Below are 20,438 nucleotides of genomic sequence, written 5' to 3' on the forward strand. Positions count from 1 at the left end.
ACTGGCATGGCTAAGCACTTTTGGGCAGAGGCAGTAAATACAGCATGTTACATTCAGAACAGAATCTCTGTGAGACCAATTCTGAATAAGACTCCTTATGAATTGTGGAAGAACATAAAACCCAACATTTCTTATTTTCATCCTTTTGGCTGTGTTTGTTATGTTCTCAATACTAAGGATAGATTGCATAAGTTTGATGCTAAATCTTCTAAGTGTCTATTACTTGGTTATTCTGATAGATCTAAAGGTTTTAGATTTTATAATACTGATGCTAAGACTATTGAAGAATCTATTCATGTTAGATTTGATGATAAGCTTGACTCTGACCAGTCAAAGCTAGTTGAAAAGTTTGCAGATTTAAGCATTAATGTTTCTGACAAAGGCAAAGCTCCAGAGGAAGTTGAGCCAGAGGAAGATGAACCAGAGGAAGAAGCTGGTCCCTCTAACTCACAAACTCTGAAGAAGAGCAGAATCACTGCAGCTCATCCTAAGGAATTGATTCTGGGCAACAAAGATGAACCAGTCAGAACCAGATCTGCCTTCAGACCCTCTGAAGAGACCTTGCTGAGTCTGAAAGGATTGGTGTCCTTAATTGAACCCAAGTCCATAGATGAAGCTCTTCAGGACAAGGATTGGATTCTGGCCATGGAAGAAGAATTGAATCAATTCTCCAAGAACGATGTTTGGAGCTTAGTGAAGAAGCCTGAGAATGTCCATGTTATTGGAACGAAATGGGTATTCAGAAACAAGCTAAATGAGAAAGGAGATGTAGTCAGAAACAAGGCAAGGCTAGTTGCTCAAGGCTACAGCCAGCAGGAAGGAATAGACTACACTGAAACATTTGCTCCAGTAGCAAGACTGGAGGCAATCAGACTATTGATTTCTTTCTCAGTAAATCACAACATAGTTTTACATCAGATGGACGTAAAGAGTGCCTTCCTAAATGGTTATATCTCAGAGGAAGTCTATGTTCATCAACCCCCAGGTTTTGAAGATGAAAAGAAACCAGACCATGTGTTCAAATTGAAGAAATCACTCTACGGTCTGAAGCAAGCTCCCAGAGCATGGTATGAGAGACTTAGCTCATTCCTTCTGGAGAATGAGTTTGTAAGGGGTAAAGTAGATACAACTCTCTTTTGCAAGACTTATAAAAATGATATCTTAATTGTGCAAATTTATGTTGATGATATTATATTTGGTTCTGCTAATCAATCTCTATGCAAAGAATTTTCTGAGATGATGCAGGCTGAATTTGAGATGAGTATGATGGGAGAATTAAAGTACTTTCTGGGAATACAAGTTGATCAAACACCAGAAGGAACATATATCCATCAGAGCAAGTACACTAAAGAACTTCTGAAGAAGTTCAATATGCTGGAATCTACAGTGGCCAAGACTCCAATGCATCCAACATGCATTCTGGAAAAAGAAGATATAAGTGGTAAAGTATGTCAGAAGCTCTATCGTGGCATGATAGGTTCACTTCTATACTTAACTGCATCTAGGCCAGACATATTATTTAGTGTTCATTTATGTGCTCGTTTCCAATCAGATCCAAGGGAAACCCACTTAACTGCTGTTAAGAGGATCCTAAGGTATCTGAAAGGCACCACTAACCTTGGCTTGATGTATAAGAAAACATCAGAGTATAAGCTTTCAGGTTATTGTGATGCTGATTATGCTGGAGATAGAACAGAGAGAAAAAGTACTTCTGGAAATTGTCAATTTCTGGGAAGCAATCTAGTCTCATGGGCAAGCAAGAGGCAATCAACCATTGCTCTATCAACTGCAGAGGCAGAATATATCTCAGCAGCAATATGCAGCACTCAGATGCTCTGGATGAAACATCAGCTGGAGGATTATCAGATCCTTGAGAGCAATATCCCAATTTATTGTGATAACACTGCTGCAATTTCGTTGAGCAAGAATCCTATCTTGCATTCAAGGGCAAAGCACATTGAGGTAAAGTATCACTTCATTAGAGATTATGTGCAGAAGGGCGTACTTCTTCTGAAGTTTGTTGATACTGACCATCAATGGGCAGATATCTTTACAAAGCCCTTAGCTGAAGATAGATTTAATTTTATTCTGAAAAATCTAAACATGGACTTTTGTCCAGAGTGAAGATAGATCAGAACCTCTGACTATGATACTTCTTGATCAGAAGATGTCTAGTTCAGAAGGTAACTCAATCAGAGTGTGTGTGCCCACTGGTACTGACTCTGAAGCTGAGACAACAACACGTGCGTCAGAATTTCTGATGCATAGTTCCTTGTGCCCGTGTGACAGTCTGTTGTGATTGCGTGTAGATATGCTTATCTTCTGTGTGTGATTGTGTATTTTACTGTTACTGTCTATCTTTAATTTTCAACCGTTGATCTTAAAGTGCTTTTTGAATCAACAACGGTTATTTGATAAAACCCACTATACACACACGTTCTCTCTCACTTCCGGTTTTCACTCTCGCACTCCCTGCTTTTCAAAACCGCATCCTTCGTGATTTCTCTCTCGATCTCTCTTCATCCTTCAAACTTCATCTTCTACCTCAAACCTTCAACCTCTTCAAGATGGTGAGACAAACCAGAAGAGATGCACCTCAGTTCCCTCACATGGTAGTCGGTTTGGCAACGGGTCAACGGGGTCCTGAGAACCCAGCACAAGAACAAGCTCAAGCTCAAGAGGAGATTGTTCCTATTGCAGAACGGGGCTGTGCCGTTCACTGTGTATTTCCTCCTGAGGAACTCCAAGTCCTGGCAGAATGGAGATTCAACCTCGACAACTTGGCTGCAAATGGGTTTGATCTCCGTCCTGAAGTCCAAGCTCAAGGTTGGGGAAACTACTTCAATCGACTTCGAGGACCGGTGTATGAGAAGCTAGTAAAGGAATTCTGGAAGCACGCTGATTGTGATGACACTCAGGTGGTTTCTTACATCCTGGGTAGGAAGATCATCATCACGGAGAAGTCCTTCGTGAATCTGCTAGGTGCAGAAACTGCTCATGGGTATCGGTTCTCACTGACGGAATCGAAGCTGAAACCCAGAACCAAGGACATCGTCAACAAGGCCCTGTACACCACCTTCAAACCGGGCAAGACGAGCTACAAAGTGATGGATCTTCACCCCAAACTGAGAATCTGGCACAAGATCCTGCTCCACTGCATCAATCAACGACCAAAGGGCAGTTCTCCAGACTACATCAACTTCAATCAGAAGGCGATGCTGTTCTTCATTCAAGACAAGGAGAAGATCTGCCTTCCCTACTTCCTGTTCTCCTATTTGAAGGAATGCATCCGGAAGTCTCGCACCACCTCCTCCGTCAAGTCAGCCATCAAATATATCCCTTTTGGGAGGCTGCTCTCAGACTTTCTCATTGAAAGCAACCTGGTGCAAGATTTGATCGAGACTGGTTGCACAGAGGACCTGAGCACAATCGTCAGCGATGTCTTCACTGCCAACTCTCTGAAGAAGATGGGCTTAGTCCAGAAGAAGATTGCTCCTGCTCATGAGGACACATCTTCTGAGATCAGAGGAAGAAGAATGCCTCTGAATGACTACCCTCTGTGGACTCAAGCAGATCATCCTGAAGCCATCAGATGCTATGTTGAAGACCTCAGGGCTCAAGGATTCGAGATTGACCTTGATGATTTCGTCAGCAGACTTCCACCAGCTCCAGAGTTTCCTTCTCCTCCCAAGAAGAAAACCAAGAGGAAGATGATTCTGGACGAATCCTCAGAGGAATCTGATGTCCCTCTGGTCAAGAAGGCGAAGAGCAAGCCTGATAATGATGATGGTGATGATAGTGAGGATGGTCCTCCAAAGAAGAAGCAGAAGAAAGTCAGAATTGTGGTGAAGCCTACTCGGGTGGAACCAGCTGCTGCAGAGGTCAGAAGGACTGAACCTCCTGCCAGAGTGACTCGATCATCAGCACATACAAGTAAGCCTGCACTTACCTCTGATGATGATTTGAATTTATTTGATGCACTCCCAATTTCTGCCTTACTCCAACAATCTTCAAATCCCCTCACTCCTATCCATGAATCCCAGCCAACCGCACAAACCACCTCTCCACCACATTCCCCAAGATCTTCATTCTTTCAACCTTCTCCTACTGAAGCACCACTCTGGAATTTGCTTCAGAACCAACCCTCTAGGTCAGAAGATCCAACCTCTCTCCTTACCATTCCATACGAACCATTAATTTCTGAACCCATCATCCCCAACCAACCAGAACCCAAACCAACAGAACCACAACCCAGAACGTCTGATCACTCTGCTCCCAGAGCATCAGCACGTCCTGCGGTCAGAACCACGGATACAGACTCTTCATCAGCCTTCACACCTGTATCCTTCCCCATCAATGTCTTTGACTCTCCTCCCTCCAATACCTCTGAATCACTTAGAAAATTCATGGAGGTTAGGAAAGAGAAGGTATCTGCCTTGGAAGATTATTACCTTACCTGTCCAAGCCCTAGGCAATATCCTGGCCCTAGACCTGAACGTCTAGTTGACCCAGATGAACCTATCTTGGCCAATCCTATCCAAGAGGCAGACCCCTTAGTCCAACAGGCTCACCCTGTCCCTGACCAACACGAGCCAATTCAACCAGACCCTGAACCTGAACAATCAGTATCTAACCAATCCTCGGTTAGATCACCTCACCCTCTGGTTGAAACTTCAGACCCTCACCGTGGACCCTCTGAACCCAATGCTCCCATAATTAACATTGGTTCTCCACAAGGTGCCTCTGAAGCTCATAGCAGCAATCACCCAGCCTCTCCTGCACCCAACCTCTCCATCATTCCCTACACTCACCTTCAACCCACATCTCTCTCTGAGTGCATCAATATTTTCAATCATGAAGCCTCCTTGAGGCTCCGCAATGTGCACGGTCAGACTGACCTCAGTGAGAATGCTGAAAATGTGGCTGATGAGTGGAATGAGTTGAGCACTTGGCTGGTGGCTCAGTTTCCCGTTATGCTGCAGCTCCTGCATGCAGAGGGAAGTCAGAGCATTGAGGCTGCAAAGCAAAGGTGTGCTAGGAGGGTGGCTCTTCATGAACTCGAACAGAGAACCAAGCTTCTTGAAGCCATTGAAGAAGCCAAGAGACAGAAAGAACAAGAAGAAGAAGCTGCCCGTCAAGCAGCAGCTCAGGCTGAACAAGCCAGACTTGAGGCAGAACGTCTTGAAGCTGAAGCTGAGGCAGAGCGACTTGCACCAGTTCCATTTACTCCTGCTGCTTCTGCTTCCATTCCAGAACCTCAAGCTGCTCAGAACGTTCCTTCCAGCTCTACTCCGACAAGCTCATCCAGACTCGACATCATGGAACAACGTCTTGACACTCATGAATCCATGCTGATTGAGATGAAGCACATGATGATGGAACTTCTGCGCCGTACTGACAAACCTTAGTTTTTAGGATCTCTTCTTTTTCTTCCTTTTCCTTTTTATTTAACGTTGTTTTATTTAAACTCTGCTTATTTACTTACTTTAATTTGTTCATTTGTGATTCTATATGCATATATCTATATATATTTGTGTCACATATGTTTGCAAAATCTGTTTTATTCATAATTGTTCTATGTTTACATCATAACTCTTTCCATCATACATTATTCCCTATATCTAGAATGGAGGATCCTTCCTCATTCTTCTGCATTCTTGGCGCTGCTCCACTCTTTCCTTCTCCAGACGATCCAATGCATACTCTATGTTGACAAGGTTGATGCTCAGATCATCTTTTTCTAGACTATCTTCTGTCGTCTTAAGTCTCTTTTCCACAGTCTCTTTCTCTTCCAGCAGATTCAGCTCCCGCTGGCAAAGCTCCTGAATCTCTTCCACGAAGCAGAGGAACTCCTTCAGATCTTTCTCCATCTCTGGACCAAGATCTTCTTCAAGCAGTGTCTTCGTCAGCTCTTGTATGGTCTTTGTACCATCGGGATGCCTAATATTGAGGAACATATCTTCCTCAAACGCCTTCCTTCTGAGCTCTTCTAATGCCATTCTGTATGATGCCATTTTTTTTGAATATTATTCGAGATGTGAAGCTTACCTTTCTCTCCAACGCTTTATATAGGTTTCACTTTCTCTCTGAAAGTTAATGCTCTTACAGTTTCTCGAGGTTAAGTTCTTGGTAACTGACCCTTCTATTTACTCACTTGACCGGTGGTAAACGTTCATCCCTTGCATTAACTCTTCTATTTATTATCGCCTCACTCTGATTCTTACATCGTCTTCATTTTCTTTAAACTTAGACCTTCTCTAAGGGGGAGTACCTTGTCCTTCAAGCTAAGTTTTTCACACCCCGAGCTTTTTGCTTATGACAAAAAGGGGGAGTAAACCCAGTTTTTGATGTGTAAGATGTGTTAGTGTGACTTATTTTTCTTTTGGAGATTTTAAGAGTTCCACCTTCATGACCATAGATGTGTCACTGGGCAAATACAAGGAATACATTTCACTTCTTCTGAAGTGATTCTAAGTTGACTCTGATACCCAAGACTCTGATACCTTGTCCATGACTCTGATCACTTATGCGCTCTGATTATTCGTTTTTCATCTATGTCATAAGCTTTTCACTCTGAACTCTTATATGATTTAGCTCAGAATCTAGACTTTACTAACGTTTTCATCAAGTATTAGATTCAGGGGGAGCTAAGCTCAGAATCAAGCAGTAACTTGAATTCAGAATGAGCAAGATAAACTATTCACATCAGGATAAGTCTTATTCTATATCTCTAAACTCTGAGTGAATTCAGTTTAATGTTTAAGAATTGTTCATCAAAAATCTTAGTTTTGTCATCATCAAAAAGGGGGAGATTGTAAGATCAAGTTTTGATCTAGTAGTACAACTCTATGTTTTGATGATTACAAGTTAACCTTTTGATATGAACAATTGTGGTACTCTAACGTGTTTTTCTGAGTGTGCTATTTACAGGCTCTGACCCTGACTCAATTTCACACAAATCAGAAGCACTGTGTATAAAGGGTAACCCAAGCAACGCTTTCGCATTCACCATGTTCAGTATGAACAGTGGAAAAGCTTCAGAAGATCTGAAGCTATACAAACTCTGATGAGGACTCAGTCGCTAGAAGCTCTGATGATCCAGAAGTTCTGACAACCAAGAAACACTGAAGGTTCAGATGTTCTGATGGTGTAGAAGACTCTGAAGATCCAGAAGCTGAATAGTGGAAACTCTGAAGTCCAGAAGCAAGAAACTCTGAAGGCCATGTTCTTCCCTCTGAGTTCAGAATCAGAAGATACAATGGTCAGAGGATCTGTGCTTTCCCTCTGACTCTGATCAACCGGCTTCACAAGTTCCAATACGAAGCATTCCTCTGATCAGAAGTCTCCTAGGTTTAAAGGTCGCGTCGCTATCCAAGTACAAAAGCATATGTACTATCCTGACGACCTACCTAACAGTCTCAGACACAGCAGAAGCTGGATTTTCCAGAACTGCCCTCCAACGGTAGCATTTCCCATGCAACGCTCAACCCTAATCCTTGGAGTATATATAGAGGCTGAAGATTGAAAGAAGCGGCTAAGAAACTAAGAAGCAACACACGCGCAAGACATTCAAAATATTCTAAGCTTTCTTTCATCTTGTAATTTATTTAGTTTACACTCAGCTTATTCAGAAGCAAACCCTTGTAAACACCAACCTCAAACAGTTGTTTGATTTTTCCTTTAGGAGATCAAGGTTGATCGGATCCTAGAGAAGACTAAGAGAGTGAATCTTAGTGTGAGCTAAGTCAGTGTATTGTTAGTCACTTGTAGGTTTCAAGTGCAGTTGTAACAATTATCTGATTAGTGGATTGCCTTCATTCTAAGAAGGAAGAAATCACCTTAACGGGTGGACTGGATTAGCTTGAGGGATTTATCAAGTGAACCAGGATAAAATACTTGTGTGCTTTTCTATCTCTATCTTTTGCACTTAGTTCTCGAAAAGATTTGTTAAAATCTTTAAGGTGGTAGTTTTGTACTGAAAACGTTATTCAAACCCCCCCTTTCTACCGTTTTTCATACCTTCAGAAAATAGAGCTGAATGTCATTTTTGTGGAAAGCAATATGTATGTGGTGGTCATGACTATGGAACTTCATCTTTGAGGCGTCACAAAAATGTGTGTCAAATGATTCCAAAGTTTCATAAAACTACTGCTGGTAAACTCATGTTTCATCAAGGTGCCAAATTGAGAATTAGAAAAGTGGATAACAAAGTTGTACGTGATATGTTAGCCATGTCTATCATAGAGCATGACCTTGCTTTCAATTTTGTGGAGTATAGCAGGATTATAGATTTGTTGAAATATTTGAATCCTGAAGTAAAGGTACCCTCTATACGTGCTTCCACGATAGATATTGTTTAGTTGTATGAGAGAAAAAAAAATTGAAAGAAGTGTTGGCCAAAGTTCCGAGTAGGATAAATTTTGCTTCTGATTTGTGGACGACTTGTACTGCTGCTGGTTATGTTTCATTGACCGCTCATTATGTTGATGAAAATTGGAAACTAAATAGTAAAATTCTTAATTTTTTGTCATTTTCCTCTTCCACATAGTGGCAAGAGTTGGCTAAGATTGTGAATGATTTCTTTGTGGATTGGAGAATCGAGGGAAAAATATTCTCATTGACTTTTGATAATGCTAAGTCTAATGACACAATGGAAAAGTTTTTGAGAGATAGGTTGAAGAAAAATAAAAGTTTGCTATGTGATGGTGAATTTTTTCATGTTCATTGTTGTGCCCACATACTAAACCTCATAGTTCAAGATGGTTTGGAGGTTGCTAATAATGCTTTATCCAGAACTAGAGAAAACGTCTAGTATGTTAGGGAAACGCAAGGAAGAAGGGATGCTTATAAAGTTTATGTGGAGAAACATGGTATTGATAAGGATACAAAGGTTGGTTTGTGTTTGGATGTTGTTACTAGGTGGAACTCCACCTACTTGATGCTTAAAAGTGCACTTGCATATCGACGTGCATTTAAGGAGCTTGCTTTAGATGATTCAAACTACAAATCTCGCCCTAGTGATGAAGATTGTGAAAGAGGAAAAAAAAATTGGTGATATTTTGCTTCCATTCTATGATATCACAAATATGTTTTCTGGATCCACTTATCCAACATCTAATTTGTATTTCATGCAAGTGTGAATTATTGAATGTTTGTTGTTTCAAATTAAGACTCATGAGGATGCGGTGATTAGGGATATGCCAAAAGAAATGCATCTGAAATTTGATAAGTATTGGAGTGATTATAGTGTTATTCTTGCACTTGCCTCCGTTCTTGATCCCCGCTTGAAGCTTCAAGTTTTGGAGTTTTGTTATTCTGACATTGGACTTGATGCAATGGCTCGCCAAACTAAGATGAGGATTGTCAAACAAAAGATGTATGCTCTATTTCATGAGTATGTCAACAATTTTGATGGTGCAAATCAATCAACAAAAGAGACATTGGTTACTAGTAGTTACATTGCTAATGTTTCTCAACCTAGTAGTTCTCTTACCAACTATGTTTTGGATGTAAGTATTTGTTTACTCCTTGTATTTCGTTTTTATCTAAATTTTTAATTAGTTTTTACATTCATTAATTCTTGTGTCTATTTTATTATATAGAGTTTTATCACATATGAGAATCAAAATATATCACTAGTAGGAAAGTCTGAATTGGAAATCTATTTGGATGATCCAATACTTTCTTCACAATATCATAAGGATCTTGATCTTTTGCAATTCTAGCCTTGATGGCTTGTGATATATTGAGCATTCAAATTACAACCGTAGCATCGGAATCCTCTTTTAGTATTGGCTCTCGTGTTCTCAACAAATATCGAAGTTCTCTTCTCCCCAAGATTGTGCAAGCTTTGATTTGTACAAGAAATTGGTTGCAAGGATTTGATGTTGAAGGTAATTATTGCATTTTTTCATGTACAAAATGTTTACAAAATCATACCTTGAATAATTTTTTACCTTTTAAATTTATTATCAATTACTCCCTACGTTCCTATTTAACTGTCCACTTTGAAGAATTTTTTTTGTTCTTATTTAACTGTCAACTTAGCATTTCAAGAGAGCATTAAATGGTGTTTTTACAACAAATGCCCTTGTCGGTACAATAAATGAGGAGAGAAAACACATACTTTAAAGGGTAAAATAGAAACATAATCCTCACTTTTTCTAAAATCAACAAAATTAATCACATCCTTAATATGTGTGCCTCCACTCAAAGTGGACAGTTAAATAGGAACGGAGGGAGTATGACTTATAACATTTGTATTTGAGTTGTAGGAGATGAAGAAGACGATGAAAATGTGGAGGGAGCTTAATCTAAAAATGGAGTCACCTACATCCAAGAATGTGGTAATGAAGAATTGATGATTGATGCATGATTTGGATATTTGATGTTTTGGTTTGTTTTAGATTTTTAAGGCATGTTTGTTCGACAAGATTTGTAAGACTTGAATGCATTACTTAAGGACTTCATGTTTGTGAAGGTATGAAAAACACTAGAAGAGGGGGTTGAATAGGGTTTTTAGCTTTTGGAAATTTCCCTCTAAGATTAAGGATAATCTTTTCGGACTAAAGATCACGAAGTGCAAGAGATAAGGAAGGAGAAAAGCAAACAATGATTTTATCCTGGTTCACTTGATAAATCACTCAAGCTAATCCAGTCCACCCGTTAAGGTGATTTCTTCCTTCTTAGAATGAAGACAATTCACTATTCAATGATTGTTACAACTACACTAGCAACCTGCTCAGTGACTAACAATACAATGAACTAGCACCACTAAGACAACCTTGCCTTAGTCTTCTCAAGAATACTGACCTCGCTGGTCTCTCAAGGAACTACAAACAAAGTTTGTGAATAAGTTTTGGTTTACAACAAAGTGCTTCTGAACAAGCAGACGTAAACACAATAAGAACAATGAAGAAATATTGCTAAGGTATTCGATAAAAGTATTTCACGTGTATGCACAAAGTTTCTTAACTGATTTCTTCTATCTTCAGCCTTTAAATACTCCAAGGTTTAGAGTGTGTATCCGTTGGAAGGCAGTTCTGGAATTTCCAGAGCCTGCTATGGTTGAGTATCGTAGGTAAGGCAGTCATAAAAGTACATCTGCTTTTGTACGAATGACAATGACATGCCTTAGCCTAGTTGACTCTTGATCTTGGGAGACGCTTTATATTGGAACTTGTGAAGCTTACCCGATCAGAGTCAGAGCGAAGCTTGGATTTTCAGATCATCAGAACTTCTGCTTCTGGACCGTTCAGCAGAACATCTGGTCTTCAGAATGTGAAGTGCTTCTGATCTTGAGAGCCAGCTTGTTCTTGGACCTCAGAGCTTCAAGCCTTCAGCTTCTAGACCGTTCATCAGAACATCTGGTCATCAGAGTTTCAGCGCTTGATTCTTCAGAGTCCACATCAGAGCTTGAATCTTCAGATCTTCTGAAGTGTTTGCTACTGTTCAGAGGAACGTAGTTAATGCAGAAGCGTAGCGTAGGTTGCTCTTGAGTCTTTAACTTCTGATAAAAGTTGAGTCTTAAAATCAGAGTCAGAGCCTGTTTGTAACAACTTAACAAACAACCGTTAGAGTACCATAATTGTTCATACGTAATAAATAAACTTGTGATTATCAAAACATAGAGTTGTAACACCTGACCAAATCTTGGTCTTACAGTTTGGACTTGTAAGACTTCTTTTATGTTATTTGAATTTATAGTAATGCTATGCAAGAAGTTAAGAATGAATTTGAGTTTACTAATTATGAATTTATTATGTATCAACAAAGTTTGACAATTGGAAAAAAATTCATTTATTTTTTAATTTAGTCATTTATAAGGTTTTTAATGAAAAAAAACTCATTTTTAAATTACATTGTTTTTTATTTTTAAATTTGGCTTGTGGCTCGCTTATCTGTGGGGCGGGGGTGGACTGGCATAATAGAGACCCGTTTAAATGCGGGCATACGCGGTGCGGGCTTATGCGAGATGACCCCGCACGGTGCGGGCCTATGCGGTGCGGGCTAACCGCATACCCAGCTCTACCAATGATCCACGTTCTGTTTGGGAATTTTCATATTTTTATATCTTAAATGTAACTTTTAAGGTAAAAATTGTTTGGTAAAAATAATCTATGTTTTCTACTTTTCTCACATATGTTGGTCTAAACATTTATATGACTATTGCCCGTATAGTTCACCGCCAACCCCAACCCACTCTGCCATTTTCCTCTCATTTTAAAGAATGGCAGTAGACTCCAAAAGACAATGTTTGAAAAAGTCTGAAACAGAGTTAAAAGTTTAAAATAGAGACTTCAATGACTGAAACATGGATGAATTAACGAAGAAGTAGGCGAAGCTCTGCTTTCAAAGCAAAGCGAGAGCAGAGAAGATGATGACGACACAAGAGGTTCTTGAGTGAACAAAGACGACGTTCGAAATTGTGGAACAGAGAATTCAAAGTTGAAACAGAGATGAATTGATGAAACGAAGTCGAAGTCTTAGAACAAAGATGGAAAACAGGGGCGAACAAAGTGTGATTAGAAACGACGATCCCACCTAAAATAAACTCTGAGTACAATCCACCTTGTAACGGTGCTGCAAAGTCATATAATCGCGCCATCTTACACTCTGGGTCGTGATCTCGCAAACACTGATATCAGGTTAAGTGAAGGGGAAAGCCAAAACAAAGATGCGATAGAGAGAAATATGGCCGTGAATGATTGTGTGGCGCAGTGGCGGTGAAGGAGATGCAGAGATTCAGAGAACGACCACGATGAGAGACACGGGAGACCACCGATAGTGAGACCTAGAGGAGCGATGCTTTCACATAATATATCAAAGTAAAAATAAGCTACTTTTAAGTAAAAAGTAACTCTTGACTAACTTATTCTAATAAGCGGCTTTTATCTATTTTACACTATAAAAAATAAGCTCTTAAAATTTTAGAGCTTTTTTTAAATTTTGTTTGGCCCAGCTTTAGCTTAAAAGTAACTTAAAAGTAAAAAATAAGTCGGGTCAAACACTACCTAAGACTCCAGGGAAATTGTGTAATGAAAATGTCTAACTAGTAAGCAAGCTAGAAATTCATTTGTCTCCAATCTACCTTCAAAATCTGTGAAATCATTAGAAATTGTATATCCTGATGTATGTGGTCCTTTTGAGGTGGATTCTCTTGGTGGAAATAGGTACTTTGTTACCTTTATTTATGATCATACTAGGAAAGTATGGATCTATCTTTTAAAGAAGAAAATTGAGGTGTTTATCACATTTCAGAATTTTAAGGCTCAAGCTGCGAAACAATGTGAGTCTAAACTGAAGCTACTAAGGTCAGATGGGGGTGGTGAGTAGATGTCTGCTGAGTTTCACAATTTCTACACTAAAGAGGACATAACTCATGAAGTGATAGCCCCCTTTTTTTTTTTGATAAGCCAAAATTGCATTCAACTAGCACAAGGGGTGCTAACCCGAATACAGAGAGGAGAACTAGTTAAAGAGACTAGAACCCGAAAAGATCATAAATTAAAATTACATGCTACCTTAGAAATACTAGACACAGTAGCACATAAACACAAATTGTGCCAAACCCGCAATACAAGCACAATTCCCATGATATGAAACCAAAAACCTTCCCACAAATATCATACGGTTCCCATTCCCATTGTTATAATTATGATAAACACCAATGACCAGCTTTGCTTCTAGCTAGTTCCTGCTTCCCATCTCCAATTCTCGACCCCGTTCCATTCATAAAGACTGAATGCATACACCCGGGTTTTGCTTCCACTCGAACCACGAATAAGAAAACCCCTCCACTTTTGCTCGCAGCCACCGCCAAGCTCTAAGTTGTGCCAGTTCCAGAATTGTGGTGCTGTCAAAGGCTGACCCGTTGAAAATTGCCTTATTCCTACACAGCCATATGGTCCATATAATTGCCATCCATATAACACATTCCCCTTCACGTTGAGCTTTACTCCTGCCAATAGAAGGAAATTGGAGCAGATGTTCCTTGGTTGTAGGCACCAAAGTCGTCATCGCCCCGAGCCAAGCTGAGCACTCGTATCAAATTTGGTTCATAGCATTACACAGTAAAAATAGATAAGTTGAGGACTCCTCCTGCAGCCCACATAAGGGGCATAAGGATTCGTACGGATTCAAAATAACATGCCTCCTGCGAAGATTGTCCAGCGTCTGAATTCTATCTTTCAGTAGCCTCCAAGCAAAAGCCATAACATTAGAGGGGACCGGTACTGACCAAACCAACTTGAAGACAGGTTCTGGCTCCTCTAAATGTTGTGCCTGCTAAAACAAATACGAAGAGTTAACTGAATAATTTCCCTCCCCATCATGCCTCCAACTCCACCTGTCACTCTTTTTTTTCAGTCAATTGCACAACCATCAAACTTGTCACCATATCCTCCAACCATCCCTTCTCACGCCCTCGTAACCTCCTACGCCATTTGAATTCCCATCTCCATACTCCATTTATCCACTGCCCCATGTTTTTGACATATTCGCGTTTTTGGGTTGAGAGGTTATAAAGTCTGTGATATCTGAGCTCCAGAGAACCAGTTCCAAGCCAATTTTCCGCCCAGAACTTGGTAGCATCCCCCTAAAAAACAGACTTCTGCAGTCCAGTTTCAAACCAATTCCAACCATCACTCATGCAAATAGCCTTTACATCTCTCCACCACAGTGAGTCACCATATTTTTCACTCCTCGCCTTTACCACCCTACACCAAAGGCTATTTGGGTCGCTAAGAAATCTACACTGCCATTTTCCAAGGAGAGTCGTATTAAATAAGCTCCAGTCTTTAACTCCCAGCCCCCCATGATCTTTAGGTTTGCAAACCTCAGACCATTTCACCCATGCAATCTTACTCTCCAAATCCACACCGCCCTAAAGAAATCTCCGTATAATTCCCGTACAAGCACTGAGGACTCCAGCAGGCAATTTAAAGAAAGAAAGATAAAACAGAGGTAACGCGGACAATACACTCTGTATGAGACAAAGTCTTCCACCAAAAGAAATGTGTTTCTGTTTCCAGGAAGAGAGTCTCCCTTTCAGCTTACTGACAACCGGCTCCCACAGTGCCAGACTATTCGATTTTCCACCCACTGGAATGCCTAGATAGATGAATGGGATGCTCATGATTTTACAGTGGAGCACAGCTGCAAACCTGTTAAGATCCTCCAAACCCACGGCCACCCCCGCCAGCTTGCTTTTATGAAAATTGACTTTTAAGCCGGAAATCAATTCAAAGCACCGTAAGAGACACTTCAGAGTTATCACATTTTGTACTGTTGCATCCTCTATGAATACTGTGTCATCTGCGAATTGTAACATTGAAATAGTAACCTCCGCATTTTCGCCAAATTTAAATCCCTCAAATTTTCCTAAATTCAATGCACTGTGAAATAACCCATTTAGTCCCTCTGCCACAATCAAAAAAAGAAACGGGGCAAGTGGATCCCCTTGGCGTAATCCTTTTGACATCCTGAACTCGTCACAAGGGCTACCATTCACCAGAACTGAAACTGAAGCGGAGCTAATACAGTTCATGATCCAGTGAATCCATTTCCTGCTAAAATTCATTCTGTTCATCATATATTCTAAGAATTCCCAACTTACTGAATCGTATGCTTTTTCATAGTCAACTTTAAATACCAGAGTTGATTTCTTTGCTTTTTTTGCAACATCCAGCAGCTCATTTACTACAACCACACTGTCAAGCATATGTCGACCACCCAAGAAAGCAAACTGGTTGTCATTAATCACCCGCGTGAGCACTACACCACATCATAATGACACTGCAAAGAGGGAGAATAAAACCATTCTTTACATGGCTAGAAGCATGTTGAAGACAAAGAATTTGCCAAAGAAATTATGGGGAGAGGCGGTTTCAACTGCAGTGTGTATTCTCAACAAAAGTCCTACAAGGAGATTGGATAATAAAACCCCAGAAGAAGCATGGTCAGGTCTAAGACCAAATGTGAGTCATTTCAGAGTTTTTGGCTCACTTTGTCATGTGCATGTACCATAAGCAAAGAGGAGAAAACTTGATAATAGAGGTGAAATATTGATCTTCCTTGGTTATCATTCTACTGGTGCATATATAGTATGCAATCCCATTTCTCAGAAGTTCATGCTGAGCAGAGATTTGAAGCTTGATGAGGGGCAGTGTTGGGATTGACATCACAAGAGTTGTGGTACTGAACAGGGGAAAGTGTTTCATCTTGATGAAGATGAAGAAAGAGTTGTTACTGCAACAACAAATATCCCATCAAGACCTTAAGGGTCTGTTTGGATTGGGGGAGGGGGAAGGAGTGGAGTGGAGTGGAGTGGAAGGAGTAAAGGCTCCATTGTTTGTTTTATTTAAAATAGGATGGAAGGGAGTGGTAAGTAATGGTCCAAGCTCCATCATGCTCCATTGGTTTCCCTCATATTTGCTCCCCCCCCAAATTGGATGGAAAGGAATGGAAAGGAAAACTGACCATTAATTAAATTATGAAAAATACTATTTTACCCCTAATAACCTCCCTCCATAACTCCTGCAAGTTGTGACCTAAATCTCTGCCTTCACGTTAGAAAAAAAATTGGCAGCCACGTTGATGAAATTGAAATGTATTCTTTCATGTTCCTTCTCAGCATCTCAGCAGCCATTGAATGAAAACAAGAGTTTTCAAATGCATTGTCCATCGTATTCTTTCCTTGCAATGTGTGTTTGTATACTTTGTTAAAGCAATGTGTATTGGTCACTGAGAATTCACAATCAATTGCTTTGCGGTTAAAAAATTAGCATTCATATGTTATCTTCTTGAGAAAAACAGATGTTGATTTTGTACCTACATGAACAAGGCTTCTGCATCTTTGAGTCATAATAATTAAAATACAACCAGCTATTAGTACAAGTCTCTGGATGGATCTAAATTAATTATCATGAATTAAGCAAGCAGATTTGAAGAGCAAATCTGTCGGTTGACAAATTTTTAATGAAAGAATTTTGGACTTTAAAGAAAATTAATATGTTATAATAAGGGTAATATAGGAATAATAAAGTTATAACTCATTATGTTCCGTTCGTTATCCAAACAGTTGAGTGATAACTTTGTTCCGTTTCATCACAAAATATCCAAACAGGAGAATGAGATTTTTGCTCAATTTCGTTCCGCTCCATTCCATTCCATTATATTTCGTTCCGCTCTTCTCCATTATGCACCATCAATCCAAACATAGCCTAAAGGTAGAGACAAGCTCCTTCAAGACTCAGTGAATATGAAATCTTCCCTGATTCTACAAGATCAAGCTGAAGCCGGATGGTGAAATTGCAAAGTCTAAGGCCAGGCTGGTAGTAAAGGGTTTTCTGTAGAGACAAGGCCTTGACTATAATGAGGTGTTTGCACCGATTTCTAGGCTTGAAATAGTGAGACTCGCTGTAGCAGTGGCTAGTTATAATTGCTGGCAAATTCACCAAATGGATGTTAAGTCTGCCTTCTTAAATGGACCGTTGGATGAGGAGGTGTTTGTGACACAACCACCTGGGTTTGTTGTGAAAGGCAAGGAGGAACTGGCTTACAAGCAGGACAAAGCATTGTATGGCCTCAAGCAGGCTCCCCGAGCCTGGAATTAGGGGTGTTCAAAATACCTGGTTTCATTAACCAATCCATAATCAAACCATAACCATCTCAAAAAATATTCGGTTTCATATATAACCGATTTTAACTTATCCACTTGGATACCAATTTGGATATCCAGTTTTTAAATTTGGTTAAAAAACCGGTTTATCCATAACCAAAACCAAATTCAAAATTTTTATTTTTTATTTCAAAAACTCTTATCTAATATTATCAATCCATTTCATAATTGATTTCCTATTTTCTATTTTCAAATCCAATTCCATGTTTCAACTTTCAACCAGATGAATGAACCCTAACCCCAATTCCCAAATTTTCCAATCGAACTCGCCGCTGCCGCAATCGATCTCGTCGTCGCCGCACGACCACCACTGTGTCCTTCCTCTTCTTCATCCCAAACGCCGCCACCACTCCACCTCAGGTTCTCTTCGTCACTGCTCTGAGCCGCATTAGCAGAAGAAACAACGATTTCATAGAGCAAAGTGTGAGCTTATTCTTCTTCTTCTTCTTCCATTCTACTATGTATTTTATTGTGTGGACTGCTATACATCTTTTCATTTGTTTTTTCGTTTCTGGGTTTTTCCTTGTTCCTCTCAAAATCGCTGAAACATGATTTGTTGGTTTCTCTTTCCTTCATAGTTTCCTCATCTTCCACTATCATATGTTCGCTGCTCCTACCTTCTACATTCTTCAGCTGCTTCTGCTTTTTCTGATCGGTGAGTTTCTATGCTTTTCCATTTCACTATAGTTGTGATTATTCAATTTGATTCAAGGTCTTAAACTACTTTTTCTATTTGGGTTTTCAAGGCAAAACCCTTAAGATATTTCTCTTGTCTATTAGATACCAGCTACTAGTAAATTAAATGTGCTCCTATCTGCTAAGTGTTGTCAAACTCGGCAACTTTTGACATGAGATGGTTAAGTGTTCAACTTTTATAATATTACAAGTTGCCATTTTCGTTTTGCATTTTCCAGTGATCAGTGTTCTTTTTACTTCATATTGCAGACAGTTCGTTGTGGCAAGGGTCAGATGATGGTAACTATAACTGCAGACATATCTTGAGGGACCACACAGAGGTAAATCAATCTAAAGTTATCATGTTGTTGTTCCTAATCTGTTATTATTTGATCAATTACCATCCTCAGGTTTTCTCTCTTTGTTATTGGTTTGTTCTACAAAAATGAGCTGGTAGATTTTTCTCTTCCATTTATTTAAAGATAAAAAATTCAATAATTTTCATTAGTGAAATTGAAGCATACCTTCATGAGTTTTATTGTAAGTTATCAAGTAAGATTCTGAATTCTCATCTTTTCAATTTCTAGTGCATAATTTTGCTAGTTGATGTTGTCCATGTTCCCTCATTTAGCACAAATTGATCATGTAAACTTGTCTTTGCTAGTTGTTGTTGTCCATGTTCCCTCATTTGACAATGGTCATTGTTACATACCTTGAGTTTGATCACTTATTATAGACAGTAAATCAACTTCCCTTTTTGTACAAGTATTTTTGTGTTTCATTCTTGCCTATTTCACCTTGTCAGGTGTATCATATGGATCACGAGTTATCTACTCCTCCACAAGATGGATCTAACAACGTTGATGTGGGATCTTCTAGAAAACGGAAAAGCTGGACTAACCAGTCTGATGTTTTGGACCATTTCACTGTAGATCCCGTGTTAACTAACAGAGCAAGATGCAATTACTGTAACACTTAGATGCAAGTCTAATCCAAACTCTTCGTCTTCAACGGTCAATGTTGGTTCTTCCCCTTCTACACTAAAGTTTGACCAAGAAAAGTGCCGGGAAGTACTCGTGAAGATGATTGTAGCTATGGAGCTTCCGTTTAGAGTAGTGGAACATGAAGCTTTCATAGAATTTCTTCATGTTTTTGAACCGAGGTTTAAATGTATCTCGTGATATGTTGTCGCTTTGGATTATGGAGAAGATCAAATTGAAGAGCTATCTTGCCCATCATTCTAGCAGAGTTTGCCTCACCACTAATACATGGACATGTCAAACCTACTGCTATATGTGTTTGGCAGTCAACTTCATTGACAATAATTCGAATTTACATAAGAAGTTCTAAATTTTTTGGCAAGTCACTAGCCATAAAGGGGAGGTGATGTCTAAGCCTATTTATCACAGTTGATAATGCAAGCTCAAATGATGTTGGGGTTGGATATCTCAAGAAGAGGCTACAATCTTGGAGTAACTTGGTCCTAAACGAAGACCAGCTTCACATGCGTTGTTCTGCGCATATATTGAATTTGGTTGTGAAGGATGGTCTTAAGGTGAAAAAATGAAGACAAAATATGATAAGTATTGGGGAAAAGCTGATAATTTTAACATGTTAATGTTTATTGCTTTGGTATTGGACCCCATATACAAATTAGAATTTCAGAAGCGGTTGATTAGTGACTCTTTCAAGTATAGTGAGTCAACTTATCTTATAAGTAAGTTGGAGGTGTGTTTAAAAGCAATTTTTGAGGAGTTTAAAGGTGTGATAGATGGGTCTCAAGGTAACAACTCGCAAGGAAGAATGCAATTTTACGCTGATAAGGATGATTGTTATGGATATAACCAATACTTTGAATCAAGTGAAAGTAAAAATGAATTAACTAAGTACTTGGAGGATGGTTTAGCTTAAGCATTATTTTTAAAGCTCTTATTTTTAACTTTGACTTATAAGTAACTTTTAAGCTTTAAAAAAGTTGGGCCAAACGCTACCTTAATGTGTGGTAATCCAGTCACAAATCCATTTTTGCTAAGCATATCTAAACTCTTGAAGTTTAGATGGCCATACCTTTGATGCCATATGT

The 20,438-nt window shown here is 39.4% G+C and overlaps 1 protein-coding gene across 1 annotated transcript; it reads left to right on the forward strand.

Moving 5' to 3' along the window:
- The first annotated feature begins 17,849 nt into the window (after nucleotides 1-17,849).
- On the forward strand, nucleotides 17,850-20,022 carry LOC130745171 (uncharacterized). The gene is made up of 4 exons (XM_057597316.1): nucleotides 17,850-18,103; nucleotides 18,259-18,335; nucleotides 18,626-18,696; nucleotides 19,161-20,022. Exons 2-4 carry the CDS (start codon nucleotides 18,281-18,283, stop codon nucleotides 19,332-19,334), a joined length of 300 nt encoding a protein of 99 aa, XP_057453299.1. The 5' UTR covers nucleotides 17,850-18,103; nucleotides 18,259-18,280; the 3' UTR covers nucleotides 19,335-20,022.
- The last annotated feature ends 416 nt before the right edge of the window (nucleotides 20,023-20,438 follow it).

Source organism: Lotus japonicus, chromosome 3 (genome assembly GCF_012489685.1).
Source record: "Lotus japonicus ecotype B-129 chromosome 3, LjGifu_v1.2".
Classification (NCBI taxonomy): Eukaryota; Viridiplantae; Streptophyta; class Magnoliopsida; order Fabales; family Fabaceae; genus Lotus; species Lotus japonicus.

Bases quoted from the DNA above. Each gene is read 5' to 3' on its own strand.
- LOC130745171 (XM_057597316.1), top strand. From the start codon at position 18,281: ATGTTCGCTGCTCCTACCTTCTACATTCTTCAGCTGCTTCTGCTTTTT. The intron at 18,336-18,625 runs GTGAGTTTCTAT...TTCATATTGCAG, and splicing joins GCTTCTGCTTTTTCTGATCG to ACAGTTCGTTGTGGCAAGGG. The intron at 18,697-19,160 runs GTAAATCAATCT...TCACCTTGTCAG, and splicing joins TCTTGAGGGACCACACAGAG to GTGTATCATATGGATCACGA.